At 43.8% G+C, this 18,566-nt stretch overlaps 1 protein-coding gene across 2 annotated transcripts in view; it reads right to left on the bottom strand.

Moving 5' to 3' along the window:
- Window positions 1-17,273, bottom strand: part of MDC1 (mediator of DNA damage checkpoint 1) — a 50,879-nt gene extending 33,606 nt beyond the window's left edge. For both annotated transcript variants that reach the window (XM_070737733.1, XM_070737735.1), the window contains exons 1-5: window positions 17,107-17,273; window positions 16,817-16,947; window positions 11,667-12,140; window positions 8,344-8,431; window positions 1,633-3,854 (exon numbers count right to left, since the gene is read on the bottom strand). In XM_070737733.1, the coding sequence (XP_070593834.1) occupies window positions 1,633-3,854; window positions 8,344-8,431; window positions 11,667-12,140; window positions 16,817-16,947; window positions 17,107-17,108 (2,917 nt within the window). In that variant the 5' untranslated portion in view covers window positions 17,109-17,273. The remainder of the gene's footprint in view (window positions 1-1,632; window positions 3,855-8,343; window positions 8,432-11,666; window positions 12,141-16,816; window positions 16,948-17,106) is intronic.
- Window positions 17,274-18,566: the final 1,293 nt, after the last annotated feature.

Genomic DNA, 18,566 nt, shown 5'->3' with positions numbered 1-18,566 from the left:
CCAGTTTTCTTTCAAAAAAAGCATCTTTGGGACAACCATGACCTAGATCAGTGATGGCGAACCTTTTTTCCCTCGGGTGCCAAAAGAGCATGCGTGCATATGTGCTATTGCGCATGTGCGAGTGCCCATACCCATAATTCATTGCCTGGGGAGGGCAGAAACGGCCTGTTTCCCAACTTGTGGTGAGGCCAGTAGGCTCGTGTTTTGCCCTCCCCATGCTCCAAAGGCTTCCCTAGAGCCAGGGGAGGGTAAAAATGCCCTCCCCCATCCCTCCGGAGGCTCTCTGAAAGCCAAACCCCTCCCCCCCCACAGCCTCTGTGTGAGCCAAAAATCAGCTGGTTGTTACACCCATGCACATTGGAGCTGAGCTAGGGCAATGGCTCGGGTGCCAGCAGATACGGCTCTGCATACCACCTGTGGCACCCGTGCCATAGGTTCACAATCACTGACCTAGATGATCAGGAATCTCCATAGACAGATGGAGACAACAATACTTAAATTTTCTCTTTCTCGTTTTCTCTTTCCTCCCTTTCCCAGTCAACGAAGCAGTGGAAGTGATGTGCTGGTGCCTAGAGGCTGTTGGGGACTGGATGGGTGTCAACAGACTCAAGCTCAACCCTGATAAGACGGAGTGGCTGTGGGTTTTGCTTCCCAAGGACAATCCCATCTGTCCATCCATCACCCTGGGGGGGGGGGGGAATTTGTGACCCCCTCGGAGAGGTCCACAACTTGGGCGTCCTCCTCGATCCACAGCTCACATTAGAGAACCATCTTTCAGCTGTGGCGAGGGGGATGTTTGCCCAGGTTCGCCTGGTGCACCAGTTGCGGCCCTATCTGGACCGGGACTCAGTGCTCACAGTCACTCATGCCCTCATCACCTCGAGGTTCGACTACTGTAATGCTCTCTACGTGGGGCTACCTTTGAAAAGTGTTCGGAAACTTCAGATTGTGCAGAATGCAGCTAGGAGAGCAATCATGGGCTTTCCCAGATATGCCCATTTCACACCAACACTCCGCAGTCTGCATTGGTTGCCGATCACTTTCCGGTCAAAATTCAAAGTGTTGGTTATGACCTATAAAGCCCTTCATGGCACTGGATCAGAATATCTCCGGGACCGACTTCTGCCGCACAAATCCCAGCAACCTGTTTGGTCCCACAGAGTTGGCCTTCTCCAGGTCCTGTCAACGAAACAATGTCGTCTGGTGGGACCCAGGGGAAGAGCCTTCTCTGTGGCAACCCCGACCCTCTGGAACCAACTCCCCCCGGAGATTAGGACTGCCCCCACCCTCCTTGCCTTTCGCAAACTTTTTAAAACCCACCTCTGTCGTCAGGCATGGGGAAATTGATTCCCCTGGGCCCTCTCCGCTTTATGTATGGTTTGTATGAGATGTATGATTACTTTTTATATTAAGGGTTTTTAAATTGTCTTTTTTAACTATTGGATTTGTATTGTTTTGTTTTTTGTGAGCCGCTCCAAGTCTCCGGAGAGGGGCAGCATACATATCTAATAAATAATAATAATAATAATAATAATAATAATAATAATAATAATAATAATAATAATAGTAGTAGTAGTAGTAGTAATAATAATAATTATTATTATTATTATTATTATTATTATTTCTCCTTACCGTCGGTGTTGCTCTCATCTGCCGAACAGGACTCCCCTCTCTCTGCATCCATGTCTTCGTTGTCTTCACGAGATTTGAAGGACCCTCCAATTTCGGCTGCGGAAGAAGACATCTGTTCTCCTTCTGCCTCAGATGCCACTGAGATTATTATCCGGGCGCTTCCCTCGTTCAGGCGTTTTCTTAGTAAAGATAGAGGGACGTGTTCCGTGTCCATATTGCTGTCCTGAGCCACGGATTTATCGTGATCCACAGATGTCACTTCCGCATCGGTATCGCTGTCCTCGTCTAGTACAGGGGAAGGTTTTTCCCGAGATCCAATGCCTGGATCCCCCAAACGCCTCCCTCTACTTCCTTTGCTGGACTCTGCACCAGAGACTTGTGGGGTCTCCTTGGATTCCACATCTGGATTTCCTTCCTCCTCTTCCCCATCTGTGTCACTACCTAGAAAGAGTATGGGCAGGTTGTGTCGCTCAGGATTTGGTGAGTCCCCAGGAGATTTGTCATCAACTTCATAACTCATCCCAAGTTCAGGGTCAGAATTTTTTGTCATTCCAACCAAATCACTGTGTCCCTCACCGACGCTATGAACCTCTGGCACAATCCTCTTGAGGGGGACCTCTTCCATTTCTTTGCTGCTGTCCTTACTACTTGGAGAACAGGTCCTCTGAGCAGAGGTATCTCCTGGCTTCTCCAGCTGGGGTTTAATTGCTTCTTCCTTGGTATCATCACCATTACTGTGTCCATCAACTCCACAATTCTTGGTCCTGCTTGGAGTCTTTCCCTTAACAGACGAGTCTTCCACATCTGTGTCAACATCTACACCGTCATTGTGTCCACCAGCTACGTGGTTCTTGGTCCTACTTGGAGTCTTTCCCTTGGCAGATGAGTCTTCCACATCTGTGTCAACATCTTCACCGCCATCGTGTCCACCAGCTACATGGTTCTTGGTCCTACTTGGAGTCTTTCCCTTGGCAGATGAGTCTTCCACATCTGTGTCAACATCTTCACCGTCATCATGTCCACCAGCTACCTGGTTCTTGGTCCTGCTTGGAGTCTTTCCCTTAACAGATAAGTCTTCCACATCTGTGTCAACATCTTCACCATCATCGTGTCCACCAGCTACGTGGTTCTTGGTCCTACTTGGAGTCTTTCCCTTGACAGATGAGTCTCCCACATCTGTGTCAACATCTTCACCGTCATCGTGTCCACCAGCTACATGGTTCTTGGTCCTACTTGGAGTCTTTCCCTTGGCAGATGAGTCTTCCACATCTGCGTCAACATCTTCACCGTCATCATGTCCACCAGCTACCTGGTTCTTGGTCCTGCTTGGAGTCTTTCCCTTAACAGATAAGTCTTCCACATCTGTGTCAACATCTTCACCATCATCGTGTCCACCAGCTACGTGGTTCTTGGTCCTACTTGGAGTCTTTCCCTTGACAGATGAGTCTCCCACATCTGTGTCAACATCTTCACCGTCATCGTGTCCACCAGCTACATGGTTCTTGGTCCTACTTGGAGTCTTTCCCTTGGCAGATGAGTCTTCCACATCTGTGTCAACATCTTCATAGGCAGTGGGAGGCAGGGTAATCACACCGCTTTCTGGATTATACAAATCTTCCTCCACATCTGTATTATCATCATCATTCTTTCTCACATCAAGCTGGACATTGTCTACATTGTCGTCCAACTGTTTACCATCACCTTCTTTTGCGGGAACAGGCTCCTGTTTTCCTGGACAAACGACACTTGGATTTTCTGCTTCCACATCGGTGTCAACCTCTTCTTTTTCCATAGAAGTAGAGGGGAGATTTAATCTGAAGAGTGCTGGGTTTTCCAAGTTCTCCTCCATATTTGTATCACTGCCCAGCTCCATTGAGGTCTGGGGACAATGGGTTGAAGCCATCACCGACGACTCATTTAGATCAGTGTCAGGGTCCACTTCACTTTTTTTCGGGCCCAATGATGCTGGCGCTTCAGAGATGCAACCCATGTGGTTTTCATCCTCGATGTCCGTATCGCTGTCCAAATGAAAGTCTTCCGCCAGGCCACGTTCCGCGGAAGATCCCTCCTCTTCAGCTGTGGGCTCCCCACAGTCTTCTCTGTCGGAGGAAGAACTGCCACCATTCTCTACGCTGCTCTGTTCAGCCTCCTGGCTCTCAAAGGAAAGGCACAGGGCAGGGGAGGGCGGGCCACTGACGGAAAGGTCTCCACTTTCATCATCGCTTGAGAAACAAACAGAAAAGCAGAACAATTTAAGCTCGCGGTGTTTCCCTGGAGCCGTCTACATTGCTATCCAGAACTATTCTTCTAATTAGAAAAATACAGGTAACCCTCAACTTATAGCAATAACGTACTTAGACCTACATACAGCTTCACGGTGCTTTACAGCCCTCTCTAAGTGTTTTACAAAGTCAGCATATTGCCCCCCAACAATCAGGGTCCTCATTTTATCCACTCGGAAGGATGGAAGGATGGAAGGCTGAGTCAACCTTGAACCGCTCATGATTGAACTGCTGGCAATACCACATTCTAACCACTTCGCCATCACGGCCCCTCTGATGTCCATACTGCTCCAACACTATTGGCTTTCCGTTAGGCCACAAAGACCTGGCTTTGCCAGCAGGCCATGAATCAACAACTATCATGGCCAAATTGTATAAATGTCATGAATTCATGTTGATGGGTTAGTCTATTATGGCTTTTAATTAAGGTTTTACAGTTTAGATTCTATATTTGACTACTTTTTATTGTTTTTGTAATTTATACTGTTGTAAGCCGCCCTGAGTCCTGATAGATAGATATAGATAGATAAGATAGATAGGTAGATATAGATAGACAGACAGACAGACAAAGACATAGATAAAGAGATATATATATATAGATCTATCCTAGTCTCCCTTAATTTTCAAATTCAGCTTAAACATGTGACATATATATATATATATATATATAGATAGATAGATAGATAGATAGATAGATAGATAGATAGATAGATAGATAGATATAGATAGATAGATAAAGAGATAAAGAGATAGATCGATAGATCGATAGATAGATCGATAGATAGATCGATAGATAGATAGATAGATAGATGGGTGGGTGGGTGGGTGGGTAGATTGTGGGTGGGTGGATTGTGGGTGGGTGGAGGGAGGGAGGGAGGGAGGGATGGATGGCCTGTTTGTTCCAAGCATCTACTACTCTTTCAGTAAAATTTTGAAGACATTTCACCTCATCCAAGGTGTAGGTCAGTGATGGCAAACATTTTTTTTGTTCACGTGTGTGTGTGTGTGTGTGCCATCATGTGTGCATGTGCCCATAACTGTTCCCTCCCCACACACACACACACGTGCATCCCCCACGCTGTCCCCTGCGCATGCGCACAGGCCTTTCTGAAGCCTGGTAGGTAAAAAAAATGCCCAAATGGGTAAACCGGAAGTTCGGAAAAATGCACTTCCGGTTTGCCATTGTGCTGTTTTTTTGCACTCCGTGGCTTCAGGAAGCTTCCCTGAACCCTCCGGTGTACAAAAAAACCAGCACAATGGCAAACTGGAAGTGCATTTTTTGCCCGTTGGGGGATTTTTTTTGCCTCTGGGGCTTCAGGGAAGGTTCCCTAAAGTGTCCGGAGGACAAAGCATGCGAAAGGGGTGGGGCACGTGGGGGGGGAATTGAATTATGGGTATTGGCACACATGTACACAAACTTTCAATACCTGAGGAAAAAATGGTTCACCATCATTGTGCTAGAAACAGGGGTTCCCAAACTTTTTACACAGGGGGTCAGTTCACTGTCCCTCGGACTGTTGGAGGGCCGGACTATAAAAAAAAACCTATGAACAAATCCCTATGCACACTGCACATACCTTGTTTTAAAGTAAAAAACAAAATGGGAACATACTATTTAGAGGGGGGAGAAGATCTGAAATTCATATATGTTTATGTTTTGTTTTTAATTTTCTTTTGTTAACATCTGATTGGCTATACAAGGTTTTCTTGGCTTATGAAAAATGTATAAAGAAAGAAGGAAGCACTTTGGCATAATGGTTAATAAGTTAGAAATATAATTGGTGTTGCACTTTTTGAAGGAACATTAAGGAGGGAATTTAATTAAAAGAAAATGAATGTAACTGGATGACAAAATTAGAAGAAAAAAAACCTTTTGCAACTTTTTTGATGATTGATATTAGTTACTAACAAAATACCACATTTTATTCATGGAAAATTAGGTGGTACACTGTGTTGTTTGAATGTATGTTGAGAGAAAAATTTTAAAAAATTACCCCCCCCCCACCAAAACAGTCCTTCCTTCCTCTGTCCCTCCATTTCATTCTTCCTTCCTTCCTTTCTTCCTTGTTCCCTCCATTTCTCCTTCTTTCCTTCCTTCCTTCCCTCTCTTTTCCTTTTCTTTCTTTCTTTCTCTCTCTCTTTTCCCTGTGCTCTTGTCACTCACTGGTGGGCTGGATAAATGGCCTCAATGGGCCGCATGTGGCCCGCGGGCCGTAGTTTGGGGACCACTTTGCTAGATGGTCAGGAGAAGCTAGGGCAAAAACAAGGCGTCACCCCATCAGCCATTGGCTCTTAGACTCGTGCTGTCATATTCCCAGCAGACAAGCTCTGCATCTTTAATTGCCTTTGATTGTCTTGAATTGACTTTAATCACTGAAATCTCACGCTCTCCCTCCTCCACCAATACAATAAAGTAGAATAAGCTTATCTGGCCATGTTTCCTGCCTGGCTACCTGGTCAGGTTGACACCATCTGGCTGCACCGAGGATGCTCACAAGCCGCGTTGACCAGAGGACAAAATTTCCCATCTGTTGTTGCTACCTAGCAACTACCTTAAAAGACTGTCTCCCTCTAGCTCAGGAGGCTGGAAAGAGCCATAAATAAGCCACTGATAACTTAGTCATCCCTCCTCTTTAAAAGGAAGCTGAATTGGCTGCCACCATCACAACTCCTACCAGCAAAGTCTACAGCTAGCTCAGCACTATAGATGCCCAATCTCCCTGCATTTAGCCATCAGTTAAATGTCATAGAAACATAGAAGATTGACGGCAGAAAAAGACCTCATGGTCCATCTAGTCTGCCCTTATACTATTTTCTGTATTTTATCTTAGGATGGATATATGTTTATCCCAGGCATGTTTAAATTCAGTTACTGTGGATTTACCAACCACGTCTGCTGGAAGTTTGTTCCAAGTATCTGTTACTCTTTCAGTAAAATAATATTTTCTCATGTTGCTTCTGATCTTTCCCCAACTAACCTCAGATTGTGGCCCCTTTTTCTTGTGTTCACTTTCCTATTAAAAACACTTCCCTCCTGAGCCTTATTTAACCCTTTAACATATTTAAATGTTTTGATCATGTCCCCCCTTTTCCTTCTGTCCTCCAGACTCTACAGATTGAGTTCATTAAGTCTTTCCTGATACGTTTTATGCTTAAGACCTTCCACCATTCTTGTAGCCCGTTTTTGGACGTGTTCAATTTTATCAATATTTTTTGTAGGTGAGGTCTCCAGAACTAAACATAGTATAGTGGTACCTCGACATACGAGTTTAATTCGTGCCAGAGCTGACCTCGTATGTCGATCATCTCGTATCTCGAACAAATGCATTTAGATTTGGCTTTTCACGTGGAGATAACTGGAAAAAATGGAATTGTTGCGCCACCTAGTGGACGCTCGGCTCGTATCCCGAATTTGAGCTTGTGTGTCGAACAGAAATTTTGCTCGCGTCACAGCTCGTAACTTGAAATACTCGCATGTGGAGCAGCTCGTATCTAGAGGTACTACTGTATTCCAAATGTGGTCTCACCAGCACTCTACGCAGCGGGATCACAGTCTCCCATTTAGTTATCCATGGTTTTATTGACCTACGAGGCACCCGCGACCCACTGAGTAATTATTTACGAGGTATTTCCTTACCAGATTCTTCAAATGAGTGCTTTCCACAACAGCAGAGATTCTAATATACAGGCAGTCCTCGACTTACACTTCACAATTGAAAATTTGTACCCGCTCACCGAACCAGCAGCGATGGCCACCTGTCCATGCCCCCGAACTGGTTCTCCATTCACCGCGGCTGGCAAAGAACCCTCAGTGCATGCGGGTTAAGAGTGCAGTACTGCAGGCTACTTCTGCTGTTCACTGGCTGCCAGCAGTTTGAATCTCATCAGGCTCAAGGTTGACTCAGCCTACCATCCTTCCAAGGTCGGTAAAATGAGGACCCAGATTGTTAGGGGCAATATGCTTGCTTTCTGTAAACCACTTGGAGAGGGCTGTAAAGCACTGTGAAGCAGCATATAAGTCTAAATGCTATTGCTATTGCTATTCTGCGCATGCGCAGAGGGTCATTTGCACAACATGATGGGGCGCTCATGCAAGCGAAATGAGAAAGCACAGAATGTTCTTTGTTCAAATGCATTGTGTGAACCCAACCAGTCACTATTTAGTCTCTAAGTCAGTGTTTCCCAACCTTGGCAACTTGGAGATATCTGGACTTCAATTCCCAGAATTCCCCAGCCAGCATTCGCTGGCTGGGGAATTCTGGGAGTTGAAGTCCAAATATCTTCAAGTTGCCAAGGTTGGGAAACACTGCTCTAAGTAATGGTTTTTAACAAACTATAATTTAATATAATGCATGATTCTTGCCTTACACTCCTTTAGAAAAATATTACAGGTTTTAACCCCAAAGAATTTTGTCACATGATGACTTACCTTTCAGGCACCACAGTAGCTGAAGCAGGGGAGGCCGCAAAGGAAGCCAAACTCGCTTGTCCTTTTCCTGTGCCGTTTTTGTTAGACTCTGTTGGATAAAGAAAGGTGGAAATACGAAATATTAGCATTAAGGTATTTTCTATTCTTTTCACTTTAACTGAGTTCAGTGCAGTGACAGTGGGGATGGAGGGGGAATGCAGGAAAATGTTGTAAGGGAAAATTTCATCACACATCACACATTTCTTAAATGTATTGGGAAAACACAGATTAATTGGTCTAAATAGCATCTTCTCTGGTTAAAAGATTAATTTCAGTCAATCTGCCATATTTTTGGAGTATAAGACACACTTCTCACCCTCTTTAAAAGAGGCTAGAAATTTTGGTGTGTCTTATATACCGAATACAGTGTTCCCTCGATTTCCGCGGGGGATGCGTTCCGAGACCGCCCACGAAAGTTGAATTTCCGCAAAGTAGAGATGCGGAAGTAAATACAGTGGAACCCCGACATAAGAGCTGCTCTACTTAAGAGCAACTCGAGATAAGAGCTGGGAGGGGAGAGATATTTTTGTTCTACTTACAAGCCCAAATTCGAGATACAAGCGCCAAGGAGCTGTCTCCTGAAGCCAAACGCTAACTTCCGCGTTCAGCTTCAGGAGACAGCTGCGAAGCGGCGCGCGTGTTTTAAAAGGTTGCAGCCGGCCTGGGGGGCTCGGGGGGGTGCTTGCAGCTTTCTTTCTTGCTCTTTTTCTTTCTCTCTTTTACCTTCCCTTCCTCTATTTCTTCTTTTCTCTCTCCTTCCCACCTTCTTCCCTCCCTCCCTCCTTTCACTCATTCCTCTCTTACTCTCCCCTTTCATAAGTTTCCTTGCTTCCTTCCTCTGTTCCTGTCCCTTCCCCCTTTCTTTCTTTCTTTCTTTCTTTCTTGCTCTTTTTCTTTCTCTCTTTTACCTTCCCTTCCTCTATTTCTTCTTTTCTTTCTCCTTCCCACCTTCTTCCCTCCCTCCTTCCCTTCACTCATTCCTCTCTTACTCTCCCCTTTCATAAGTTTCCTTGCTTCCTTCCTCTGTTCCTGTCCCTTCCCTCTTTCCTTCCTTCCTTTCCACCCTCCGTCCATTCATTCACCCATTCCTCTCTTGATCGCTTAAAGCCGGTCCCTGGTGCAAAAAGGGTTGGGGACCTCTGTCCTACAGGATTGGGTGGCAGAGAAGTTGAACATATGTAAATTTAAAAGTTTAAGAAAGTTTACAAGTTAAGTGAAAGAAACTTCATTATTCATTTATATGTACATGTACATTTCTTCATTAAAAACATGTCTTTCTGCATAATTTAGACAAACTTTGTGAGTTTTTTGAGGGCTGGAACCAATTAAAATTATTTACATTAATTCCTATGGGGAAAAGTCGTTCGAGATAAGAGCTGCTCGACTTAAGAGCCCAGGTCCGGAACGAATTAAACTCGTATCTCGAGGTACCACTGTACACCATTTTTGGCTATGAACAGTATCACAAGCCTTCCCTTAACACTTTAAAGCCCTAAATTACCATTTCCCATTCCCTTAACAACCATTTACTCACCATTATTACTGGTACTCACCATTGAATAAGACACTTAGTGATCCTGATATTTATAAACATCATTATTTATTAACAATAATTATTTTTTTTGTTATTTATTTGCAAAAAATATTAGTTTGGCGATGATATATGACATCATTGGGTGGGAAAAACCGTGGTATAGGAAAAAAAACGCAAAGTATTTTTTAATTAATATTTTTTTAAAAACCGTGGTATAGGCTATTCGCGAAGTTCGAACCCGCAAAAATCGAGGGAACACTGTACAGTCATTTTTAGCCTCCCAAAGCCCTGCTGAGTGTATTTTTCACAAAAGCGGGGTATACAGTAGGTTTGGATGGCCTGCAGAAGGTTCTCAACCTTTCTAATGCCGCAACCCCTTAATACAGTTCCTTGTGTTGTGGTGATCCCCAACCATAAGTCTAGAGCCAATTTAGAGATTTAAGCTGATTGGCAGGAGGTCAGAGGGACACCCCCACTATAAACGCCTGATTGGTCGGATTGTAAAAATATGTTCCAAGGCACCAGAACAGAAGTTTTAGTTCCTAACACCTTAAGAAACTTGACTTTTCCCATGGACTTAGACAACCCCTGTGAAACAGTCATTCAACCCCCAAAGGGGTCCCGACCCCCAAGTTGAGAACCACTCTTATAGGGGCTGGGGGAAGGCAAAGATGCCCCCATTTTTGCCTTCCCCAAACCCCCAGGAGCACCTTCCGTATGCCCCATTTTTGCAAAAAATGGGTGAAAACCAGGGTGTGCAGAGGGTTTGGGAGGCCTGCAGAATGCTTCTAGGAGCTGAGGGAAAGCCAAAACTTTATTTTCCTACTTACTACGGGCACACAAACACACATACAAATGGGGGACACTGCAACCGTCATAGAAACATAGAAGACTGATGGCAGAAAAAGACCTCATGGTCCATCTAGTCTGCCCTTATACTATTTCCTATATTTTATCTTAGAGTGGATATATGTTTATCCCAGGCATGTTTAAATTCAGTTACTGTGGATTTACCAACCACGTCTGCTGGAAGTTTGTTCCAAGCATCTAGTACTCTTTCAGTCAAATAATATTTTCTCACGTTGCTTTTGATCTTTCCGCCAACTAACCTCAGATTGTGCCCCCTTGTTCCTGTGTTCACTTTCCTATTAAAAACACTTCCCTCCTGAACCTTATTTAACCCTTTAACATATTTAAATGTTTCGATCATGTCCCCCCTTTTCCTTCTGTCCTCCAGACTATACAGATTGAGTTCATTAAGTCTTTCCTGATACGTTTTATGCTTAAGACCTTCCACCATTCTTGTAGCCCGTCTTTGGACCTGTTCAATTTTGTCAAAATTTTTTTTGTAGGTGAGGTCTCCAGAACTGAACACAGTATTCCAAATGTGGTCTCACCGGTGCTCTATATTAGGGGATCACAATCTCCCTAAATACGAACCGGTTGTCACAAACATCCAAATGTCAATGATGTGACCAAGTGTGGAGAAAAAGTTGCAGGTCACTGTTTTCAGTGCTGTTGTCATTAAATGAAGAGTTGTGAGTCAAGGAATAACCATAGTACAGATCCTGCAGCTACTTAGAGCAGGGGTAGGCAAAGTTGGCTCTTCTATGACATGTGGACTTCAACTCCCAGAATTCCTGAGCTAGCATGATTGGCTCAGGAATTCTGGGAGTTGCAGTTCACAAGTCATGGAAGAGCCATCTTTGCCTACCCTTGTGCTGGTGCAAAGGCCCCAGTCTGAGCTTACCATCTTTTGACGCATGGTGCAGGTAGCTTCCTGCCCCATTGATCACTTCCTCTTCTTCCTCTTCCTTGTCAGAATCCTGGACCAAAACTTGCCCGAAGCCTATCCTCCTGCCCGGCGCAGGCGTTTCCTCAATGGCCAAAGCATTGGCCTCCACGCTTTCCTGGGTTGGTGGCACCGCCATGGATTCATCCTGGGAGTCACAATCAGCATTCGGATCCAGGATGAAGTACTGGCATCCCACGTCCCCAAAGAGCATGGTGTCCCTATCCTGGAGGGTGTAGCGGACTTGTGGGATCAAGTTCACCCGCTTACGCCGAGTCCGGTTCAAGCTACCCTGATCGTACAAAAGGTGGGGCCCACGGGAGGAAGGCACCTCAATCACCGCGTGCATTTTGGAAACACATTTGGCAGGCAAGCAGATGTCACAGGTTTCTAGGCGGCCAATGGTGTTCTCGCCGGGGTAGATCCAGTAATCTAGAAAGAGAGAATATTATGTGAAAAAAAATCTACTTTGGGGTGGCTTCTGTTTTATTTCTGTGCAGGAGTGCCAAACCAAAAAAAAAAAAATCAAGATGGCAGCCACAACCATGTGACTGAAGGCCCGCCCCTTTTAAAACTGCATCACAATTATCATAAATAGAGGGCTGGGCTTTGATTTGGGGGTGGCTGCCATCTTGGTTTTATTGATTCCCCTCAATACTGATTTCCTACTTTCATGTTTGCCCCAAAATCATAGTTTTAGTTAAGCTCATGGTTTAAATCAAGTGATCAACCCTGGAAAATCCATGATATCCAAAGAAATAGCAATAGCATTTAGACTTATAACTTAGACTTTAATCTTTTTTTCCAAGATGGGGGCACATATATATGCAGCGCAGTGATGGGCTCCTACGGGTATGGTCAGGTTACGCAGTACCAGCAGCAAACTTTTGGTCAGGTACACAGTACCGGTAGCAAAATTTTGATTTTGTTTTCTTTTTTTCCCTTCTGGGCTCTGGGTATGTTTTTCCTATCGCAGTAAATGAGGTTGAATGCGTATAATTTTAGAAGAGCTGTGCGTATGTGTGTATACATACACTTTATATAGTAGTCTGCATTGGTTGCCGATCGGTTTCCGGTCACAATTCAAAGTGTTGGTTATGATCTATAAAGCCCTTCATGGCATCGGACCAGAATACCTCCGGGACCGCCTTCTGCCGCACGAATCCCAGCGACCAGTTAGGTCCCACACAGTTGGCCTTCTCCGGGTCCCGTCGACTAAACAATGCCGTTTGGCGGGACCCAGGGGAAGGGCCTTCTCTCTGTCGGCCCCGGCCCTCTGGAACCAACTCCCCCCAGATATCAGAGTTGCCCCCCACCCTCCTTGCCTTTCGTAAGCTCCTTAAAACCCACCTCTGTCGTCAGGCATGGGGGAATTGAGATATTCCCTTCCCCTAGGCTTATAAAAAAATTATGCATGGTATGTCTGCATGTATGATTGGTCTCTTAAATTGGAGTTTCTTTTTAAAATTAACTTAAATATCAGATTTGTTTATATTGTTTTATTACTGTTGTTAGCCGCCCCGAGTCTGCGGAGTGGAGCGGCATACAAATTTGATTAATCAGGGGTGGCGACTGCTCGGATGTGGGGGAACGCAGTGGGGTAGCGAAAATGGAGCTCCATCCCAGAACACCGAATTTGCACTAAAAGATGTTGAAACAAAATGCATAAGCCATGCCCAGTGTGGTAGTAAAAATTTTGATAGCCCATCACTGATGCAGCGGCCTGACGCTCCAGAGACCAGTATCTTTTAATGATCAGTATCTTTCTCATAGAAACATAGAAGACTGCCAGCAGAAAAAGACCTCATGGTCCATCTAGTCTGCCCTTATACTATTTTCTGTATTTTATCTTAGGATGGATATATGTTTATCCCAGGCATGTTTAAATTCAGTTACTGTGGATTTACCAACCACGTCTGCTGGAAGTTTGTTCCAAGGATCTACTACTCTTTCAGTAAAATAATATTTTCTCATGTTGCCTTTGATCTTTCCCCCAACTAACTTCAGATTGTGTCCCCTTGTTCTTGTGTTCACTTTGTCATATGAATTTTGTTGCATGGGTACACTGTGTATATGCATGCAATGACAATAAAGTATTTATTTATTATTTATTTGTTTTATATACCTCTTCGTAGTGTTTTCACAGCCCTCTCTAAGTGGTTTACAGAGTCAGCATATTGCCCCCAACTATCTGGGTCCTCATTTTACCCACCGCGGAAGGATGGAAGGCTGAGTCAACCATGAGCCGGTGGTGAGATTTGAACGGCTAAGCTACAGCTAGCACAAATATTAAAATATAGTATTTTCAATTTTAATGACTTTTTATATTCTGAAGGTAGTTTTTATGTATTTGTTGTTCTGTTTGGATATCCTATTCAAATATGATATTCCATGCTATTTGAGTATACCACCCAGAGTCACATTTTTGGGGAAAGGATGGCTACATAAAAGTGATTAATAAGGCCAAGTCAAACTCAGGCTCAGGCTTGAAATGGGGGGAATTTTGGTGCTATCTGAGTGAGGGTTTTTTTTCTTGCAGACATTTCATTACCTGGACTACATAACATTACCCCATCTAAAAAAAAACAGTCAAGGAAGAAATAATGCCCTACATCAAGGCTGGTAGGGAAAGCTACCACATGTAAACAACCTACAACTACCCCACCACACTTTGATGAAGTTATACAGCCTGGTAATGAAACATCTGCAGGAAGTGAAGCAGGCACAAAGAATACCAAGAACCCATCATGCCTGCATAGAAACATAGAAGTCTGACGGCAGAAAAAGACCTCATAGTCCATCTAGTCTGCCCTTATACTATTTTCTGTATTTTATCTTAGGATGGATATATGTTTATCCCAGGCATGTTTAAATTCAGTTACTGTGGATTTACCAACCACGTCTGCTGGAAGTTTGTTCCAAGGATCTACTACTCTTTCAGTAAAATAATATTTTCTCATGTTGCTTCCGATCTTTCCCCCAACTAACTTCAGATTGTGTCCCCTTGTTCTTGTGTTCACTTTCCTATTAAAAACACTTCCCTCCTGGACCTTATTTAACCCTTTAACATATTTAAATGTTTCAATCATGTCTCCCCTTTTCCTTCTGTCCTACAGACTATACAGATTGAGTTCATTAAATTCTGCAAAATAGCAACAAACAAACATGTCGCACAGCAACATTGTAACATATCTTACTAAAGGCAGTGACTTAGGAAGGGAGCACACAACTCGACAGCAAAATACACTTCAGTTGTTAATCATTATTATTATTATTATTATTATTATTATTATTATTAATTAGATTTGCATGCCGCCCCTCTCCGTAGAAATATGAAGCTGGGATGATCAACCGATCAGAACAGAGCCAGAAGAGACCTTGAGGTCTTCTAGCCCAACCCGGCTACTCAAGCAGATGTTATACCATTTCAGACAAATCAAGGGGTGATTGAAGTGTATAAAATCATCCATGGGATAGAAAAGGTGGATAGAGAGAAATTATTTTCTCTATCACACCATACTAGGACAAGGAGACACTCCCTAAAGGTAAGAAAGTGAGGACAAATCAATGGAAATATTTCTTCACCCAGAGGGTCATTGGTTTATGGAATTCACTTCCACAAGAGGTTGTGACAGCTATCACCCTTGATAGCTTCAAGGCAGCATTAGACAGATTCGTGGATGCCAAGTGTATCGGTGATTATTGAAACAGATGTCCATGTGCCACCTCTATGTTGGTTGAGGCAGGCAGGATTCCCTTGGGTACCATTTGTTGGGGGTCAGGGGAAAGGGAGGGTCTTGCCTTCTCTTTCTGCTCAAGATCCCTATGAACAATTGTTGGGCCATTGTGTGACACAGAATGCTGGACTCATTGGGCTTTGGCCTGATTCAGCATGGCTCTTCTTATGTTCTTAAATGGTTGTTCAGTCTTTTCTTTAAAAAAAACCCAGCGATGAAAAACCCACCACTTTTGAAGGCTAAGCCATTGCACCAGATGGTGCAATGGCTAGGAAGGTTTCTCCTGTATTCCAGGTTGCTCCTCTCCTTTCCTTGATCTAGGTTTACGTCCATCCTTTCTTTAGTCTTGCCTTTCAGGTGCTTTGGAGAACCTGGGATATTGTTGTGTGTATGCTTTGTATTTTCAATATTTTTTTATCAGTCATGAACAGGAGTGAAATCAGAAAAAAAGTTTTTAATGTTCCTGAGACATTTGCCACCCTTCCCAGGAAAACTTTCCAACTCAATTTTTCAAATGTAATTCACAAATATTAGGAACTTCTTGCATTTTCCCAAAGGATGGAATGACAAAATGAAAGCCTAGATTCTCACTAAGGTGATTTATGAGCCAATCATACTCTCTCTCTCTCTCTCTATTATATATTATATACATATGTGTGATTTTTTTTGGTTCAAATCCCAGTAAGGATGTGGCTACCTGATGAGGGCAAATAAACCCGAAATAGATCTATAGTAGCCTCCCTTCCTTTTCATTATCAGCTAGTCATATATATATATATATATATATATATATATATATATATATATATATATATATATATATATATCTCACATGTTTTTTTGCTGAATTTGAAAATTAAGGGAGACTAGGATAGATCTATTTTGGCCTTATCAGCTAGCCATACCCACTGGGACTTGAACCTGCAACCTTTGTCTTGTAAGGCAGAGAATTATCCTCTGGGCTACAGTATCCAATCCCTTCAGCCTGTATATATATCCAATGCTCAAAAAAATAAAGGGAACACTTAAACAACAACATTTAAAGAACTGAGCCCCAAATTTCTGCTACTAAGCAAGACAGTTGTTAAGTGAACTTTGCCCCATTTTACCACCTTTCTTGCCGGAGTTGTTAAGCAAATCTCCAGAGTTGCTAAGTTAGTAACATGATCATTAAACAAACTTCTTGCATTTTTCTAAAGGATGGAGTGACAAAATGAAAGCCTAGATTCTCACAAAGGTGATTTATGAGTCAACCATACATTGTCTGTGTGTTGTTATTCTAAACCTGGGATTTATAATGCCACAAACCTGGAAGCCATCGCGCCACCTGTAGCTCTAAGGAAGGAGACGCAGCCTCCCAGGTGGTCTTACCTTTCTCAGGGCCATACTTGCTGCTCAGCAGATGCAGGAGCCCCACGGCCTTAGGGGTCTCTCTTGTACCCTCGGACCCATCCGTGGAGTCGCCTTCTCCATCCCACTCCAGCAACTGGGTTTGTTCCATCCTGCAATTCAAGAAAGGACTTTTAATGCTCTGCAGAGTGGAAAACCGCCCCGCTCAGCCTTATTAGATCCGAACCGCCGTTCCCCTTCCTTGCTGTACTCCTTTTCCCCAATCTTGGAAATCTCCCCCCGCCTCAAATCCTAGTCTCCCCCAAACTTACATAGCAGCCAACTTTTTTTTTAAAGCGGCATAGCCCTTTAAGCCTTAAAGCCGCAGCAGTCAGGGGGTACTCAGCCAAAACTAGCAAAGCCCCTTGCACCCCTCCTCCGGGAACCCTAAAAGCGAAGGAGGACAGCCGCTCTTTCTGGGCGCGTCCCACCCTCTCTCGGCAAGGAAGAGTTTTAACTCGCTCACTCCGCTGCCGTTTAAAAGCTTTCCCTCTCTTTGATTGGACCATTCGAGTCCTGGATGACGGGAGAATTAAACGGTCCTCGCGTGCCCCAGAACCAATGATAGACCCGGGGGGGGGGGGGAATCATAGAGAGGGGAAGCGCTAGGCTAGAGAGTCGTCATGCGTTCCCCTCCGAGACAACCATAGAGTTGCTTTGCTCAAGTCTAGCCTATCTGAGTTTTCTACCGTCTGTATTTGCGCCGCAGAGCGGAAGTCGATGCCGTTCATAGGAAATAATATTGTTTGATATGGCGCGAAATGCAGCGATCTACTGCCACCCTGAAAGTAAAATTGCCATGTTTGGGCTGCAAAATCCGAACGACCGGTGGGTGGCAGCAGAGATGCTAAGTACTTTGCTTGTTTTTTCCAGCCCAGAAGCAAAAAGACGTACTTTTGAAATTTGCTTGCAAAAAATCATTTAATTTTCTAATTTAAATCCTTTTGAGAGGGAAGACCCGAGACTTCCTTAAATGAAATAATGGAGACTTTGTATTTCTCCCCTAGTTTTGTCCACCCGTTTGTTTCCACTTTTAGTTGCTTCCAGTTGTGTAGATGTAGACGACAAAGTCATATAGAATACACTACAAGTTCCCTCTTTTCCCCTGATAATAAGCCCAAGGAAGCTTTTGAGTGCACGGCAATAAGGCCAAGCACTTATTTCAGGGTTCAGAATAATATAAGACATGGTCTTATTTTAGGGGAAACATGGTAATAGTCCTCTACTTACTGAAAGCATATGCACCAATGACAAATTCCTTGTGAGTCCAGTCACACTTGGCCAATAAAGAATTCTATTCGACAACAAGTTTTTTTACTTATTATTTTTTAGTTATTCAAAGTTACAATGGCGCTGAAAAAAGTGACATGACTCTTTCTCACATGACTGGTCACATGATCAAAATTTAGGTGCCTGCTTCATATTTATGACAGTTGCAGCATCCTGGGGTCATCCTGATGCCCTTTAGACCTGGGGTCTATAACCTTGGCCACTTTAAGTCTGGTGGACTTCAACTCCCAGAATTCCTAAGCCAGTCAATTCTTCTTCACGCTCGCTGAGGAATTCTGGGAGTTGAAGTCCCCAAGTCTTAAAGGAAGCAAGGTTGGAGCCCCCTGCTTTAGTCAACCTTCTGACAAGCAAAGTCAATGGAGAAGCCAGATGGACTTGATCACTGTGTTACCAACTGCAGTTAATATCAAATATGAACCCTTTTGAATCTGTGAGGGAAGCA

This window comes from Erythrolamprus reginae, chromosome 2, assembly GCF_031021105.1.
Source record: "Erythrolamprus reginae isolate rEryReg1 chromosome 2, rEryReg1.hap1, whole genome shotgun sequence".
Taxonomy (NCBI): domain Eukaryota; kingdom Metazoa; phylum Chordata; class Lepidosauria; order Squamata; family Dipsadidae; genus Erythrolamprus; species Erythrolamprus reginae.
Note: the sequence above shows the minus strand (reverse complement) of the source record. Positions and strands in the feature narration are given on the sequence as shown.